The sequence below is a fragment of the Paramisgurnus dabryanus genome, chromosome 1 (genome assembly GCF_030506205.2).
Source record: "Paramisgurnus dabryanus chromosome 1, PD_genome_1.1, whole genome shotgun sequence".
NCBI lineage: Eukaryota > Metazoa > Chordata > Actinopteri > Cypriniformes > Cobitidae > Paramisgurnus > Paramisgurnus dabryanus.
The window spans coordinates 59,101,481-59,121,009 of NC_133337.1; the positions used below are offsets into that span (position 1 = coordinate 59,101,481).

Sequence of the window (19,529 nt, forward strand, 5' to 3'; positions counted from 1 at the left end):
TGCTGTCTCGCAATATCAATATAAAGTTGCGTTTGTGTCAAAACGTTTGCTTGCATTATTATTCTGTAATCACTTACGTTAACGCACGCATATACACGAATCAGATCCAACGTCATCCTGACGAACACACGCCTGTATTTGCTCCTCTTAATGGTTTGTGAATCTTGCGATTACAGAATAATATAATGACAAACAAACACATTCATGGATCTGGTTTGCCCGTGTGCGTGCGTGTGTGTGTGTGAAACGCGTAGCTCAACTGTGCCAAAAGAACTATGCAAAAGACAAATGCACTTGACTGCCTTTCCAGAAAGTCACAACATTTGAATAACTTTAGTGTTACAGTATCCACTTTAAATTCAGCGTGTTGTAATCAATAATTAATCTGTATTAAATGCCCCCACTAATTATTCTATAAACATTAAACATGTTTTGACCAATGACAAATCTCATTTATCAAGTTGTGTATGTGGCTTGTGTGCCTTATTATTTATTATTACCATATGCAACCAAAGATTTTACTAAAAGGGCACACATTTATTTACAAAAACATAAAAATCCTCATAGATCTAGTTACTTATTTTTACTCTTAAAATGCACCACACTGATATATTTACCTTTAAATGCACAAAGTGACTGATTTTGTTCAGTCTGAAACAGTGGCAAGGCTACATAATGGTCAGGGTGGCACTTGCCCACGCAGATTGACGATTGGCCACTCAGATCAATCAATTTTGAGCTCAAATTATATTTCAACTGTATTTCATTTTATAGTGTGTGTGTGTGTGTGTGTGTGTGTGTGTGTGCGTGTGCGTGAGTGAGTGCATGCGTATATATGTCGCCACGTCATGGTAGGTGTGCCATATATTTTCCTGCTTTTTTGTCCTTTGCCAATCACACCTATGTAATATAACCGCACCTCATGCCCTCATTTATGATTGAATCAGAAAATTCACATGCGTGGTTTCTCTTGAGAGAAATTGCTAATAATAAGAAAAGTTAAGATGCTTTGAATGATTGCAAATACAATACACGTCACGTCTCGTGTCTTTATGGGATGTGTGTGAACGCATGCACAGATTCCGGTAAACCATTGGCAGTGTGGATAAGCGAAAATTAAACAATCCCCGGACAAATCCAAGGGAGATTTTTCAGAAATCTGTGTTTGAAAAGGGCTTATGTTTGATTGTCTTATTGTCTGCACAGTGTAAAGATCCTCTATTAAGAAGCCTAATAGAGACCCTTAAGCTAATCGATGAATGAATGCTGTTTTACACGGTTTAGATCCTATGGAGATACCTGAAGCCTACTCCACCTCCATGACCGAGACAACCTGGAAAGTTCAGGTGAAACCTCAGGAGAAAGTCAAGGACAGCAGTCGGAAGATCTTCAGCGGGCCCAAAAAGGTGAGGCAGACACCTGCACTCCACTCTGTCTTTCTTTCCCATTATTCAACTGATACAGTTTATTATTGGGTTTCGGGAAGATTGTGAACACCAAGCATCATTTCATTTAGAGCCAAGGAATTGCATTGCTCATTTCACCAGTAAATGGGCCCATCATCCAAAGAAATGACGTTTGATTTGTTGTCCGTTGATTTATTTATGCTAGCAGGAGTATAGTGGAAGGAGCATTAGGCTGCTGTCATCTGCTTGGCTTTTATCTGTAATGTCAGTAATGTTGTTATCTCTCTCACCCCTGCTGTCAGCTCAGCCATTATGAAGCGCCTGCTCTATATGTACAGACCACTCTGAAGTCATGATTGATTCATAATTTTAAACATAAAATTATTTAAACCCGTAAGTTTAAGCCTTTGTGACCGAGGGTGGCCTATTATATTGTTTTTATTTTTATTTGAAAGTTTATGTAAGTACTAGAAGGCCATTGCTGCTTAAATTCGCATCATTAAGATGTGTCAGTCAGATTAATTTGTTGTCGTGCTGTGGCCTGGTTTATGATGTCCTCGTAACAAGAAAACAACAATGATGCAAAACGCCTGTGTGTGTATGTAAGCAAGACACAAAGCCGTTTTTACTCTTGTGTCTTTTGTATCTGACCAAATAATGGCTGTGTCACAGCCCTTTTAGTTATTGATTGGCACAGTTTTCATGTGTCTTCAGTAAAGTGCATTTTTAGTTTCATGGTGTCATTTAAAGAACCACATCCCTGTATCTCACAGCCCTGTTTTTGTTCATGTCAATTTACATGTGGTTTCCATGCTTACTACAACCTACTGCTCATTTTACAATTAACTTGTTTGTGAATATTGTTATTTTTTTGGAACGGTGATGCATCAATGATTATTCTTCCCACACAGTTGTATTAATTGCGATGGTCCGGTGGCTTTTGGCCATGCATTTTTGGTTTCGTTCCTGCAAGGAGGTATTTCACAGTGTCTCAGTAGGAGACTGAACTGATCGTGGATAAATTATTCCAGACTGCAGCTAGCGATTTAATCTGGAGAGCCTTTGTTTCTGTTTTCTGAGCTCTTAAAAACTCTGAGATGTTTAGGATATTTAAAGCTAATTTAATTAGAGTGCATGGCAGTTAGTGCACAGGTGCTGGAGGGTTTTTATAATCTTTCAGCGTCGTCATTTGTTCACAGCTGTGCCAAATGAGTGTGACGGTTTGTAAACAGAAGCTGAAGTCAAAACTGTCTCATTATTCCAGCGTGGGCTGAGCGTATCTGAACATACCCAGTAGTTTTTCTTACTTCAGTCATCTGAGTCTCCTGTAAAATACCATCTGTTCAACACACTGACTTTTCATTGTTTAAACACAACATAGTCATCAGACAAAGGCTTTTTATGGGAGTTTTTTTGACATTTTTACTCTGTTGTTGGCTGTGTTTAGGGTTCATAATTACTAGCATACAGTGCATGTGACCAAAATTCCATAATCAAAATAGTACAAGAGTCCTATACGTGCATGGCCGGATTTTTGTACCTGCAAACACTTTGTACGAAAACATCACACGTGGGTGATTGTCATGAAATCCAGAATCAGAATTTTTAAAAAGCCTTTGAAGCCAATTTTTTTTTGCACATATAAGATTAAGATCTGAACTTTAACCATTATTTTTAAAGGATTTGAAAATATTTCCCTAAGAATTATTATTTTTTTTTTGAATTTAATTATCAAAAATTGTCATTACCGCAACATGATATTACATTAAATGTATGCATTTACAAACTCATGTTTCAGTAATGAGAACTAAAAGTTGTCTAGGTACTATGACAAACTAAATTTTTATCTGGAGAGAAAAAATAAGAACTGCTTACCTGGTAGCCATCTTGAGTTTCAGTCAATTATGCCCCTTTCAACTATTTTTTTTTTTTTTTTTTTTTTTTTTTTTTTTTTTGAAAATGTTAGTTCCTTGAGGGCTTAAAAATGATTGAATCATTTGGTCTTGGACACATTTATATTCCTTATTTTTGTCTCTACATTTACCAATGATCACCAAATACCACACGTTTCTTTACTGTAAATGTTTATAGTATACCATGCACTGAAGCTTTATTTTTTTGATTTTTCAAGAAAAATTATTTCCATGTCAAATAACCCAAATCCAGTCTGGACATGTTGTGGTAATGAAAATTTTCCCCTTAAATGTGGAAAAAACTAAAATTGGTTTGTGTGATGTCGTTTGAATTAATGAATATAGTACATGAAGAGATGTTTGTAACTGTATGCTTCTTATTTTGATACTCTTACTTTGCGTTTTACTTTTTTATCAAAATGTTTCATGACACCTCATAAGTCTAATTTCGCAAGAATCACCCACATGCACATTAAATTTTTTATTTTGTTTGCAGTAATTAGTTTATCCACAAGGTTACAACTAAACCTTGGGTGTGTAAATTCACAAAATAAGTTGGAAATATCTTTGCAACAGATATGTGAGATATTGCAACTTGTTGCAATGCGCATGCGCCAAATACATTTGTTCAAGTACGAGTCAGATGAAGTATAATATTCAAGGTTGTGTGTATGACGAACTATACCAAAGCCTTAAAAGTCACGTTTTCGAAGCCTTGATTGTGTTTATGGTGCCCAATATAACGTGTTCATGTTTTGTGTGTTAAAATTTTCACACAATTTACTTATCTCTATAGCGCTGTTTTCACTGTCCTCAAAATGGGCTGATGTCTTCCTTGTTCTATGAAGTCCGTTCTTTAGAAATACGTAACGAGTTCTAATTGTGTAGCTGGTTTAGTGTGTTGTAATTTTGACCAGCAGTTTATCTTAGCCAGAGCCGTTTGAGCTTAGCTTGCGACTGCCATATTCTTGTGGCCTAAGGTTGGTCAAAAACTCATTCAACCTGTAGTAGAGGGCTGTAGTCCAAACCGGCCATTCGCTGTAGGTTTGAAAAGCAAATTCTGTTAAAGACAATGTATCACATTTAAGTTTTAGCTTTATAATTTTGCAGGATTTTCTTATGCTCTAACATCTTACACACCAGCTAAGTTTGAAAAATGAGAAAAACATGACATTTAAAACTAGAAATATTTAAATTGCAGCATTTTGCTAACGTCATCTGCAGTATGTTAGCCAGCTAGATTACTTCACAAGTGATGTTTTTATTAAAGCAGAACTTCCGATATTACCCAATCAAGTTTGAAAACAAGAAAAACATATAAATGATGGATGTGACATGAATGTGAAATCATTGGGACAGATGCATTGGCCTCAAAGGGTAAGAGATACTGGATCAGCCAGAAACTCTCATTATTTCTCTCTTTAGTCCTACTGACTCTCGCTAAAGTGTACAAACCCAGTTAATGAGAAAGTGGCTGTCGTTTTCAACTAGCTTCTAAACATCCAACTAAGTTAGCTACGAAGTTGTCTTTCATTGTAGTAAACTCAGAATATCATGTGTCAACATGTTGCTAGTGTTTAGCCCCCACATATATAACCAGGAGGAACACAATCGTGAATAAGTAGGGCTTAGCTTTTTTTGGAGAGACACTGTGTTGCTGTGGGTGACTCAGTGTGCCGATTACAGACAGAAAGGCCAACAGGACTAGATAGGTCTGAACTCTTATCCAAACTTCAGAGTAGTTTTCCAACCCTAGAGAAACTCTTTAGGGGACAGACCCTCTAGACGCTTTTAACCCAACATGAGGAGCTCTGTACGGGGTGGAGCCCGACTTTCACTCCCCGCTAGCATGAAGAACACTTCTTAATTACATAAGATTAAAACCAGTCTCCTGCAGAGGAGCTTTCATAGCCAGCTTTTTTCTCTTTTCATTATTATTAATAAGCCAACCTCAGCCTTGTCCAACGTGCTGTTTTAGCGTCTCTTACCGCTGCCAAGTTCACTTTTATCAGCCCCTCCTCCCTTGGCCGTTTGCGCACCATCAGTCCCTGCTGTTTGACTCAATCTGGCATTCTCTGCAAGTCGTTCATATACGGAGCGTTCCCGCAGTCTGCTTTGAACGCGCTCCTGCTGAGACAAATGACCTACGCTTCGATTCACACACCGCCAACACAAACAAGCCGAGAGATGTAGCACTTCATAATGACTTTTAATTACAGACTTGATTACAGTGTGAGGGGAATAAAGGCATCTTTGTACATAAAGTGTACCAGAAGGTTGGGTATTAAATAGTATTTACAGGCAATTATCTTCACGATTGGTGTTTTTGTATGATGGGGATTTATTCTCAGGTTGGTTTGATCGCTTTGTTCTAAAAGTGAGATCAATTCCAACCCCCAAATGTGTTTCTTCACATTGTATTATTTGGCTTTGGGCCATCTCCTGTTTGCTTTAACGCGAGTCCCATCACAAGTGCTATTGGCAGCTTTTTACCAATGTTTATGTAACTAATTGCAAAACATGGAAAGTGTTGTTTATCTTGTACTGTAAATTTAACTCACTATTGCTGACGCTTTGGGTTAAAATCCTTAACTCCAGTCATTACATTGTTCTGGACCACACATGACCGATTATGCTTGCAAATAGGGCTGCACGATTAATCGAAAAAACAATCACGCTTTTGATTTATACAAATGTGAGCTTCTCTATAAATGACAACGATTCACTTGCATATACAGTATTTCTCTGTATTCACATGCTGCATTCACGTGTTCACATATTTACATTACAACCATACACGATGCTATATCAGTCAAACTTCCTTCCACTCACACACACAGACATTATATACGTAGACACTTCATGACGAGCTGGAATGTAATCCAGCATCACCACCATATTGGTTGGGTCTCCTCACTCTATGCTAGCATTGGAGTCAACAGATAGCAACCTGTATTTTGTGCGGTTTACGGTTGCAATAACCTGTGCAGTATTGATACCAGATCACATAGGATTACCTTTCACAAGTAAGACTGAACAATAATTTTGGTTATTTTACCATTTATAATATTATGTAACGTGCAGTTACTTACGTGTAACCAAACTGTGTGAAAATCTGTAATGATTATTGAGTTATGATTATTGTAGTTAGAGGAGATACACCTTCCTCATGAAATAAATTAATTGGGGACCCATCCAAGATGACGGCCGTGCTGATACGTCAGCTCCAATAGACAGCGTCAGTCTATGATGCATGTATGTATATAATGTCTATGCTCACATGGTGTAAAACCAAAATATTATCCATTTAGCAATCGGACACGATCATTTCGCTTTCTTCTTTTTAGCATGGGGGGGCATTGTAACATGCCTGTGTTCCTTCCTGAAACCTTAAAATGTTGATCTTTTAGGGTTTTGTGTTTAAGTTTTAAGGTTGGCCAGTTTGAGTGTACAAAAAGCACATGTGCAATTTTTTATTTTTATTTATTGATGTCAACTTTCTATTGTTTATGTTTAACAGCTTACACATTTTAATTTAGTCATCTTAAGGGGTCTAAAATAAGGAAAAGTGACTTTTAAGACACTTTATTATAACTGAAAGTCTTGTGTAGCACATTTTTTACTTGAGTGCAATAAATGTTTTTGTTGGAAAAAAACTTGTTAGAGAATCGCGATCTCATTTCCCATGGGAAAAATCGTGATTCACATTTCAGCAATAATCGAGCAGCCCTACTTGCAAATGCTTGACAATTTTTTTATATATAAAATCACATATGATTATTTTTAAAGGATATGTATGCTAAAAATATTTACTCCCATATAAGTGCACTTACTTTTGTGAGATTATGTGTACACACCCACAAAAGGAGCTGGCACTTCTGTTAATTGACTTTACGCAGTAAATGTAATGCAAATAATAGTCCCACTTCATTTACCAGCAGACTCTCTGTGGTTAAAAACCAAACAAACAAACCAAACTGTGACTCAGTCTAACAATGTGTTTTTATGCTTTCTGCAGTCACCTACTAAAGCTGTGTATAATGCAAGACACTGGAACCAGCCAGAGGCTGAAGACCTGCTGCCCCCACCTCCATCACGATCTCAGGCCCCTCCAGTGAGTACAACATCTACACTCATAAGAACAAACACAGGTCACTCCAACTCATATACTGAACGGCAATGTTTATAGTCAACCATATGTGAAAACTCCTACCTCTTCGACTCAGACATGAAAAAATGTGAAAAACATTTTTGCTCTCGTTTTCCCTCTAAGTTACGTCTGTTAGCGGACCAATGAGCCGTTAGGCAGGCTGTAATAGTTAAAGCGTTTGTTCGCCTTAAAATGAATTTTTTGTTTATCAGCTTACCCACAGGGCTTAAAAAAAACATATTTAAATAATTTTTTATCACTATGTCCAACGGCAATGAGCACGTTCACATTATCTGCTGCTGCTTCTTTTGATTTTATGGCGGGTTGCGAACCAACTTCTTAGGTGCATACCTACTGTTGTATTGGGTGCACGGCATCAACTGCGTATACACGGCAGCTTTAATAGCTATTGGTCCTATTGGATTTTGTTTAATAAAGTTGTACACACTCCCTGGTCCTTGTGTTTATAAAACACTTTGGGTAAGTTTACGATGCTTTCAGCTACAAAAAATATTGCTGTACTTTTGATTCCGGTCAATACATTTTGAAATCAATCTGTTTCACAGATTGTAGCCTAAATAATTTTGGTAGAAAATACACAAAATGATTACAGATTCCATCCCGGTCATAGCTATTGGTTATAGCTGAAAGTCATTTCAGAGGAAAGTCGTTTCGGAGGGAGTTCAGGTTATTACATTTTAATGAAAGCTTATGAAGGCAAACATTTTTTCTCTGTAGAATAATGTTCCCTGATTGTGCACAATAAGATCAGGAGCGTATATATTAAGAAAATTGGTCGATTTGGATTTTGTGTTAAATTAAATCGCTTGTGCAAACACTGCGCCATTATGTACTTCTCTTCCTTCCCTCACTTTCCCTCCCTTAACATTTACCAATTTAGCAAAATCAGTCTCACTCAAAAAAGAGGACCAGGTGTGCTGCCCCTGGTTAAGCCTAATGTAATGTTAAGCTGTCTTTTCATTGCACACGACTTTCGAACATGACTTTTTGTATTTAACAGACCTGCAAACTTGTCGCTTTTCGGCGACAATCGCCGTTTTCTTGGTCAATTGGGTCATTCACGTGAATCGCATAAACCGAAGAGTTTTTTTTTTGAGATGTGTGGGGGGGGGTCGGAAGGCTGCCCTTTATCTGAATGCCATGCGGGCTAGAATTGCCAAACATTATTGGATAATTCTTATACTTGACATTTCTCTGGGCCAATCGGAATCTTAGCATGCTTTCCTCTGGGCCAATCGGAATCTTAGCACTTCCTTCAGAATCTTGAAGACAGCGCGGTCCTTTGGATGAGACACACCTGGTTACCACGCGAGTCGGATGGACACTTTTAACGTGAAGGAACCATCTTATTTGAGGTAAGTCAACTTTTTTGGACCAAAAACGACAACTATTTGTTTGCTTGATTTAATTTGCGTTAGCTACCGCTTATATTGTATTTTTAGGAACGAGTCAAAGCCGAGTAATGCACAAACGTAGACCTTGCATAAAGTTTGCCTATGCTTCGAGCAAAATGACTAATGTTAGCTAACTTAGCAGGACGATTGTTAGCTAGGCTTATCGTTACCCGGGTGTTCTGCCCGGAGTTCCGAGATATACGGCTACTAATCGAATTCTGAGCTAACGTTACCCTGAGTAACTTATTCATTATGGTGGCTGTGGTGCGCGCTTGCGCAGGAAGTCATTCGTGATGTGGGTAAATGTGACTGTTTACACAACAGCTGATGCGAGAGTAATGTTAAAGGAAAACCCACCCTTTTTCAATATTTTCCTGTTTTTACCTCAACTTAGACTAATTAATACATACCTATCTTTTTTCAATGCATGCACTTAATCTTTCTACATCGCGTTGTGAATGTTTTAGGATTTAGCCTAGCCCCATACATTCCTGGTGGCTGTATACCTGGTAAACAGTAATTTTTAACAACATAGGGCTGTTTAGATAAAACAATCTGGCGAGCGTGTTGTCCTAGGATAATACACCAACAGCCAATTTCTGTATAATAAATGGCTACATTTTGCATCAAAGTCTGTCAATGAAATCTTTACATTGTATTGTTAGTTGAATTTACATTATGAACACTAGCACTTTGAGATTGTTTATTCAATGTAAGGAGCCCTACATATAAAATGCATTATTATTATAATTAATTATTGAACAGAAATGTATTTTGATATTCACTGCATATCAGCCATACAGTATGGAGACACGTTGTTTTATCATATTAGTCCTAAGTATGATAGTTTGCAAGGTTATATTTTAATGATTTTAATTTACTTTCAGGCAATGGTTCTGGGCACTTTGGTGGAGCACTCACTGCCATTCACAATGGCCCGTCATCGTCAACCTTGCGCAGACGCCGGCTGAGGACAAAGTGGCTCTGTCGCACGAAGCTTTCACGAACATCAGCAAAATATATTTTTTTCATTTCTGTCTGTCTCTTGTTGTTTTTTATTTCAGTGTCATGCTTCACAACACCTCCAGGCGTTTCCGTGAGTTGTAAATAAAAACATTTGTAAAATATTAAATGTGTCATTCTCTTTAAGCTTCAAGGATGTTTTAACATTGTTTTTTGATTAAAGTATGCTGATTTTTGTTAAGTCACGCTCAGAATCATATTAAAATCACAAAAATATAGAGCTGGGGTAACCCTAACACCCCCATTTTGCTGCAATGAAATTACTCAGTGCCCGAAAATAGTCCCCTGCTATTGAAAGTTACTAAGGGGTCTATTTTCAGGTGCTGCATAATATCATTGTTTTTATTTGTTGAGCGCAATGCTAACAGTCTAATCCGATTCAATGGATTATGCTAAACTATGCTAAAAGTGGTACCGCCAGACCGGGAGATCGGCTGAATGGATTTCAAAACAGTAAAAATCTAATGTTTAACTCTAGGGGAACTGAAAAATTTGTCTTTAATATTAACACATAAATATTAAACTAGTTATGTATTACTTGTCAGTAAGCAATATTTTTTATAGGATTCAAGTGTTACTTGTAACAAAAAGGATTTATGATTTTAACCTCACACACATTTTTTTGGATTGGAATACGCTAAAAAGTATGTCAGGCATGTTTGTCTCATTGCATGCGGTACAAGTTTATTTTTTACACCTTTTAAAGTTTGTATTGAATCATCAATTTTACATCTCACACCTTTCCATTGTGAGACTTTCCATTTAAATTTAATGACTCTCAGTTTATTGACCATTATTTGTCAAGTGCAATTTAAAGGCAGCGTTGAACATGTCAACAGCTACACTTACACTACATCTTAAAGGGGACATTTCACAAGACTTTTTTAAGATGTCAAATAAAACTTTGGTTTCCCCAGAGTGAGTTTGTGAAGTTCCAGCTCAAAATACCATATAGATAATTTATTATAGCATGTTAAAATGGCCACTTTTAAAATGTGTTATTTTTGTCCGTGTCCTTTAAAATGCAAATGAGCTGATCTATGAATGGCAGTGCTGTGGTTGCATTGTGCAGATTAAGGGGCGGTATTATCTCCTTCTGACATCACAAGGGGAGCCAAATTTCAATGACCTATTTTTTCCACATGCTTGGTTAACCAAAACTAAGTTACTGGGTTATTCTTTTTCACATTTTCTATGTTGATAAAAGCACAGGGGACCCAATTATAACATTTAAACATGGAAAAAAATCAGATTTTCATGATATGTCCCCTTTAAACTGTGTGTGATTGTTCTTGTTAGCTCATTATCTCAATTTCTCTGATTCCTATGATCAAAGCCATAGATTTGGAGTTTTTTCGAAAAGGTTCATTATTCATTTAAGTATGTGGTGGTTGGTCATCTTTGAAGTGTGTTTGCTGGTTTTATTTAGCAGCATTGCCGTTTGGTCATTAATTCAGCATTTGAACAGCTTGTCCGCTCCAGGAGAGCTCTATAATGTTCTTTAGCTCTATCTTTAGTTATTGTTACATAAGAAGAAGTGGGTTGGTTGTTGGCAGGTGTGTTAATCACAGTGCTGCTGAGCATCCAAACATGCAGCTTTGCTTTATTTCAGAGTTGTTGATTTTTTTTTGCACAGGCCGCTTCATCAGGAGGCAGCAAGGAGTCAATCCCGCACAAGGACGATGGTGTGTTCAAAGCTCCTGCACCTCCTCCTAAAGTCATCAAATCTGTCACCATCCCCACAGAGCCCTACCAGGACATGGTCACTGCGCTAAAGTGTAGGAAAGAACACAAGGAGGTGAGCGCCGGCATCCCCTTCTGATATCACACAATGCAGAGACTAGCACGGATTTCATTCAAAACAGCGGGTGACTTTGCAAATATGAAATTTAGTTTCTGCATCAGTAAATGCAAAAATGACTTTTAAACACTCATTTCATCTGTCATTGATCAAACAAACTGATAACATCCCAAACACACACCATTGGTTTAGCACAATGCTGGGCTGCTAGTACAAACATAGCAGTTTCTTTAAAGCTTCAGGATGTCAATATGCAAATGACCTACATATAGTTTGCTCTGCACAATAAACTATAGTGGGAGAAAATATTTAATATAAAAAGTACTTCACCTTCACTAAGTTTGAAGGGTGTAGTATCAGAGTTTCAAACGTTTAAGTCGCTTTTAAGCAGCTGAATGTTTTGATGTAAAAACACGTACCACTTCAGTCATGTAAGCCACTGGCTTTCTGCTGAGACTAAATATTTGCTATGCGCTACACATTTGAATATTTGGCAACTTTATAGCAAAGACTCGAGCAGGAGCCAATTAAATTTGAAAGTCAATGGCGTGGAACCAATGATAAAGGCGTAAGGCTTAATCTTAATATGCAGACAAAGTAGTGCAGCTGTTTTTAAATGAATCTTGAATTTGAATGACTCAAAATGGCAGCATGCTAAAAACCCTGGCATGAAAGCCGTTTTAATATAGTAATACACAGTATGTATATTGTGTATAGTAATCAGTATTTGTCCAAAATGCAGTGATGCCAGATGAATCCTAGAATAGTAAAATGGCATTGTGTAACCCACGCACATTTTGGCCCTCATCTCGCACTGCCAACTGAGCCAAGCTTAGCTTTCTGCTCTTTGTTAGTGCTGGATGATAGCTAAAAAAAATCATACCACAGTTTCTTTTTCAACATTTACAATTAACAGCCATTGTGGTAAGTTATATTTAAAACTTTGAATACAAAAGGCAGTAAAGGTCTGGTTAAATGCAGGAGTGTCAAAATTTGCTTCTGCCAAACCTCCATTTAGTGATATGGGCTTTAAAATTTATTTCTGGATATTTGTGTATTAATCTTGGTAACAATATAATGCTGGTATAAATACAGCACCATAAACACAGATTTTTGGCATTAAGTAATAGGTGCATGCAGTCTTGAGAGCTTCAGAACCACAGACATTAATCTAAAAGTAAAAAAATAATCACTAGAAAGACTAAAATGTACTAATAAAATAGCAGATTAACCGTAAAAATCCAAGCCACAGCACTTGCAGAAATTGTGGATATACTTCTGTGAAAATGCAAAAAAAATTGAAAATCCAGATATTGAAACATAACACAATAATGCTTTTTATTGTTAATACCCTACATTTCATTGCATATTCTCACAGATATATTTTTCTTTTTGTTCAGTTGTACACCGTTGTCCAGCATGTGAAGCACTTCAATGACGTTGTTGAGTTTGGCGAGAATCAGGAGTTCACAGATGACTTTGAATATCTCGCCACAGGTCTGAAGAGCGGACAGCCCCTTAACACACGCTGCCTTAGGTATACAAAACATATTCTTTGTATTGACCAATATTTACCCTGTGAGCTCATACTTGATGATTATATTTGCACTGCATGCAGTATGTTAAATGAATATCTCTGTGTGCAGTATTATTAGCTTGGCCACACGTTGTGCCATGCCCAGTTTCAGGATGCACCTGAGGGCTCATGGGAAAGTGGCTCAGGTCTTTAAAACCCTCAGTGATTGCTCTCAACACCCGGTAAGCTTAGTTTTCTTTGAAAGTTGAGACTCTTTTACTTTAAGCCACAGATTGTTGTGTTAAGTCATTACTAAAATATTATCTCTAAACAACACTTTTTAGGTTTCATGATTTGTTCTGATTTGTCCTCAGAATCTTGCTCTGTGTACGGCTTCGCTGATGTATATTCTCAGCAGAGATCGCTTGAATATGGATCTCGATCGGGCCAGTCTTGACCTTATGATCAGGTTACTGGAATTAGACCAGGACAAATCCAGAGCCGATCAGCTGACGGCCAAGGAAATGAACAAAGTCAAAGAGAAGATTCGGAAACTTTGCGAAACTGTGCACAATAAGCATCTTGACCTTGAGAACATCACGGTAAACTTGTGTTCCTCTCACACTTTCTTATTCTGCTTTGCATCTTCCTTCAGTATGGTGCAGTGGTTTGTTGACTCCCAAAACTAGTCTTGGTTTTGCAATGCAATTTTTATTATCCTGTCTCTATGATTGTCTATGTGGGGAATCGATTGTTTTAAAATTGTCAGAAATATTTTTTTATGTCTGCTCCCTCTAGTGGATTTTCTAGCATGTCTAAAGTTAGTAAAGTTAGTTTCTGCTGGCCCACTTGGTCTAGTAGATTTGTATTCACCCAGGCAACATTTTCCATGACACCATTAGTAAACTTTATAAATATTGTTTTTAGCACTTTTTAGGTGTCTTTATTAGAAATAATCTAATGTTTGAATGATGGTTAAGCGTATAATAACACCTGCAGATCGCTTGTAGACAATGTCCATGGGCATGTTACAGTTTTAGGCAAAAGCCAAAGTATAGACCCTTTTACTGTTTGTACACAATGATGACGTGGCAGCGTATGCCCGCTCATTTAGGCAACGAAAGTATGGCAAGAATCAGCAGTGAAGCAACACAGACAGAGAAAGTTATTTTAAAAAGTTGACTTTATCAACTTTTTCAACACAGCTACCAGATCCGTGTACTATAGTGGAGTGGATAGAAGACGTTAGCAGATGGCCAAAAATAAAGTTGCCAGATACATATATACGTATATTAGTATATTATATTAGTGCAACCAAATGCAACAACCAGCCATTTGATGCTGGGAAACCATTTTAATAAACTTTCTGAGTGGGGAATAACACCACTACTGTTGCCCAGTCTGATCACATGAGCTGTAAAAGGGTCTATAGGCAGCTTGTTATGTACATTGTTAAAGAAGCAACAGTAGTGATTGAGGTAAATATACAGTGCCTTTGTTGCAGCTTGAGTTGTTAAATATTGCTCCTTAACTTGGTCAATCTTTGTTTTTCCTGTCGCAAGCATAAGTGCATAAGAGGAAATGCTAGACAGATTTTTTTAAGTTTTTTACCAGAAAGGAGTAGTTCTAGCAGACCAATCACAGCGCTTCTGGTTTGTGTGGAACTGATGCGCTGTTAAATTTTTGTAGAGGTGTGTGTTAGGATACGTCAGACAATCGATGCAGACATGGTTTGACATTAACACCTACCAAATGCGTGTAAAAATGTGCTGTGTCGGGTAACATTGTCAAATCACACGCCACTTTTGCGGGTTACTTTTTTTTAAATTAAGCCAAATCTGCAGTTTTAGCGCAAAAACTTTAATCGTCATCATGGTATACTAAATACAGCATTATTGTGCAGCAGCTGCGTAACTCTGGCACTTGAAACAAACCTGTCTCTAGTGTTTGATACTGGAAATCAAAACCAATTCCAATACTTGTATCCCACACGCTCTTTCTTTTTTCTCTCAAATGATGAATGGACGCGCGCGCACACACACGACACGTGAACGCAGTGCCAACAGAGCTCCAGCTCCTCTCACTCGTCTCGCTCCCTCTGGTTTAACAGTACTAGGAAGAAAGAACTAATTTTAGTTGACAAAGATGTCTCTTTTTTTTTTGCCTGTGATTAAAGATAAAGTTAATACAATCCCCTCAAAGTTATCAGAGCATGTTTTAGCTGACAAGAAAATTCTTTGACTGGCCAAAAGAAGATTAACCTAGATACTGTTGGGCTTTAAGTTCACACAATTTTTTAAAATGTCATTTATTAACCCTCTTGTCACTTCAGGTATATGTATTTTTACATTTGCACTACAATCTGTTAAAGGATTAGTCCATTTTCTTTAAAAAAAATCCAGATAATTTACTCACCACCATGTTATTCAATATGTTGATGTCTTTCTTTGGTCAGTCGAGAAGAAATTACGTTTTTTGAGGAAAACATTCCAGGATCATTTATGATTTTAATGGACTTTAATAGAACCCAACACTTAACTCAACACTTAACAGTTTTTTTCAACAGAGTTTCAAAGGACTCTAAACGATCCTAAACGAGGCATAAGGGTCTTATCTAGCGAAACAATTGTCATTTTTGACAAGAAAATAAAAAATATGCACTTTTAAACCACAACTTCTCGTCTATCTCCGGTCCTGAAAGCGCCAACGCGACCTAACTTTAATGCATAGTGACGTAGAAAGGTCACGTGTTACATATATGAAACGCACATTTGCGGACCATTTTAAACAATAAACTTAACACAAAGACATAATTAGTATCATTCCACATACAACAACATCGGAACGGTCCTCTTTCTCCACACTTGTAAACACTGGGGTGTAGTTTTGCGTTCGTCCTCTGTGACCTCTTGACGTGATGACGTATTCCGTGAGGTCGCGCTGGCGCTTTTTAGGACTGGAGATAGACGAGAAGTTATGGTTTAAAAGTGCAATTTTTTTTTCTTGTCAAAAATGACAATCGTTTCTCTAGATAAGACCCTTATGACTCATTTGGGATCATTTAGAGTTCTTTGAAACTTCGTTGAAAAAAACTGTTAACTCTTTCACCGCCAGCGTTTTAAAAAAAAGTTGCCAGCCAGCGCCAGCGTTTTTCATGATTTTCACCAAAGTTTAATGCCTTCCAGAAAATGTTCTTCTTTAAATATATAAACATACGGTATACCAAATGAAAGAACAGACCCTCTGCTTTCAAACAAAAAAAAAAAACGTTTCATCCTACCTTTAGTGGTTCTTTTGCAATCAGCTTTTGAATATGGGTAGGTTTTTGCAAAAACACCATATTTTGAGCAAAAAGCAGAGATAATTCCATTTTTATGACGGACTTTTCATATATATTTCATTCAGATCGATCTTTAAAACAGACACGGACATGCAGCAGCTTGCCATAGGGCAATACTTCCGGTTTTAAAAAGTTGCGGAAGGGCGCCACCTGGTGGATAATAGCGGTATTGCGGAAAGACGGAAAATCTCGTCATTGGCGGGGAAAGAGTTAAGTGTTGGGTTCTATTAAAGTCCATTAAAATGAGAAAAATCCTGGAATGTTTTCCTTTTAAATAAAACATAATTTCTTCTCGACTGAACAAAGAAAGACATCAACATTTTGGATGACATGGTGGTGAGTAAATTATCTGGATTTTTTTTAACGAAAATTGACTAATCCTTTAAAGAACAAACGAGCAATACAATAGCACTTATTTATCTTTTTTGCTGCAAGTTAATAAAACACAACTTTTCATGTTAGATAATATTAAAGGTGCTCTTAAGCGAATTGACGCGTTTTAGACCATACATTTTTTTTGTTACATACAGCAAACATCTCCTCACTATCTGCTTGCTGCCTGTCCGCTGATCAAACTGTAAAAAAACGCGATCTCTGTAGACAGCCCAGGCTTCACAAACGGCAATAACAACACGTGGCCAAACCTACAAACAGAAACCATAACAAAGTATTCCAGCCAATAAACGACAAGAAGGATTTGGGGGTGGGGGTTGGGCGCGCTCATGAAAGCACGGAAGGTAGGGGGAGGGGCTAGCTACGCTCCGTCTGTTTGAAAACAATTCAAACGTCAACAAAAACTAACGTCTCGCAGATTCGCTAAGATAAAACTTTGATTTTAATTCGTAAATGTAATGTTAATTCCAACAATGAATAATACATTAATAAATACTCTAGAAGTATATTTTATTGTTAATTATATTAACAAATGGGCTTTTATTCTAAAGTTATACTTTAACTTTTAATTTAAGTTTTAATTGCCTGAAGAAAAACAAAAATATTTCCCGAAGGGCGATATTTCTGTTATAGCATCAGACAGAAGTTGCATTTTTAATGTGTGGTAAAGAAGTTAGAAATCCCAGTATTGTGACAACACTACCAATCACTACACACAAACAACAGCGTGCTAGACTCGAGACTTAAACATCATTATGTGGCGATACTTAGGTCGGGTTACTAACCCCAGTGTAAAAAGGAAAGTCGTCCCAAAGTTTGATAGCATTTTCTGTGACGTGCTTATTAAAACAAGATGCATTATTTTCAAATAATTCAACAGACCGCAGTCAATTATTCCATACTTAATATTTAAAATGGCAGTATTCACAACAATATAATTCAAAACCTCACAAACAGCAAAGCTTTTGTGCCAGTACAGTACAATTCAGTACTGATTGACACAAGTGGCACTTTCATCAGCTGACTGTTGTACACTCGAGACATGTAAATCATTTATAAAATTGCAGCCCTTCAATTCAAGAACTCACAACATTAAACAAATAAATCGTAGCAGATAATCTTGAATTTGTCTTGAAATTAATTGTTGACTGCAGTTTGTTGCTAAAGCTTAAAGGGATACTTCACCGATTTAGCATTCAGCTTTGTATCTGTAGAAACACGGCAGTATTACTGAATGACCATGTTTCCCTCCATCATTTCCCCCTGAGAGGAGAGATATCGGCATTTTGGTTCTGCAAAAAAGTCCTCCGATGATGCAAAAATCGTCATATTACATCATCGGAGGACTTTTTTGCAGAACCAAAATGCAGATATCTCTCCTCTCAGGGGGAAATGAGGGAGGGAAACATGGTCATTCAGTAATACTGCCGGGTTTCTACAGATACAAAGCTGAATGCTAAATCGGTGAAGTATCCCTTTAAGGGTGTTTTCACATATACACTGTTTAGGTCGGTCCAAATGACGTGTCGCTCCGAGTACGGTGCGTTTGGGTCAGTGTGAACACAACAGCCGCACTCGGGTGCGCACTAAACTGCCGCTCCGAGACCGCTCTAAACAGGTGGTCTCGGAGCGGCTGTTGCCGAACTTTGGGGCGACCCATCTGTGGTGTGAACACTGCTGGACCTCGGGCCGAACCAAATACAGGAAGTTCTCCACATGTTTGAGCCACTGGGCTTTCGTTGTGACGTGAGCCAGGTGTTATATTGTGGGTTAACAACAAACAAGCCAATCCTGGTCCGTTGCATAGAGATTCGCTGTCTCCTTTAGGTTTGAGCTGATGATTTTATAAATGCATAGCTGTCCTCCACACACAAATAGGGACATTACGGCTTTTTAGCAAACGGCTCAGTGAGAAAGGCTTTAATTGAACAGCTACGCAATTTCGCGTTAAAGCAAAGAAGCTTCGCAAAGACGTGCATCGTTTATCTCCACATCTTGATAGCTGCGCTCTCCCTGTCAGGCTGGTTGTCGTGGAAACGTGGGGGTGGTCATGAGACGGTAAGAGCTGTCAGAGACCAATGACAGCGCTGACCGTTGTCACATGGTGTACGGTGCAGCATTTCGAGTAAAGTAAAATATATATATATATGTGAACACGGACCGCACTAACTGAAAAATGATACAATGTATTTTGGTGCGCTCCGATGCCGCACCACGGTGCGCACCAACATATGTGAAAACAACCTAAGTTTGGTGTACACAGAGAACATTGAATCCATCATTGGATATTATCTTGTAGTCTGTATTTTTATGGAAAATTGCAGTAGGGCCTGTAAAAATGAAACATTTTGTTTCTACATGAACAAACATGGTTGAATGACAGTGGAAAGTTGAATTTAAAGGTGCATAGTGTAACTTTTAGAAGGATCTCTTGAAAGAAATGCAATATAATATACATAACTATATTATCAGTGGTGTAAAGACCTCTCATAATGAACTGTTAGTTTTTATGAATGAGCTGTTTTTTATCTACATACACCATGGGTTTCTTTACATGGAATTGGCCGGCATG

General features: G+C 37.6%; 1 protein-coding gene across 2 annotated transcripts in view; it reads left to right on the forward strand.

Annotated features, from left to right (window-relative positions):
* waplb (WAPL cohesin release factor b) overlaps positions 1 to 19,529 on the forward strand; it is a 65,105-nt gene that overhangs the window by 28,716 nt on the left and 16,860 nt on the right. For both annotated transcript variants that reach the window (XM_065242649.2, XM_065242650.2), the window contains exons 5-10: positions 1,285 to 1,406; positions 7,338 to 7,433; positions 11,544 to 11,705; positions 13,109 to 13,245; positions 13,355 to 13,466; positions 13,599 to 13,826. In XM_065242649.2, coding sequence (XP_065098721.1) covers positions 1,285 to 1,406; positions 7,338 to 7,433; positions 11,544 to 11,705; positions 13,109 to 13,245; positions 13,355 to 13,466; positions 13,599 to 13,826 — 857 coding nt within the window. The remainder of the gene's footprint in view (positions 1 to 1,284; positions 1,407 to 7,337; positions 7,434 to 11,543; positions 11,706 to 13,108; positions 13,246 to 13,354; positions 13,467 to 13,598; positions 13,827 to 19,529) is intronic.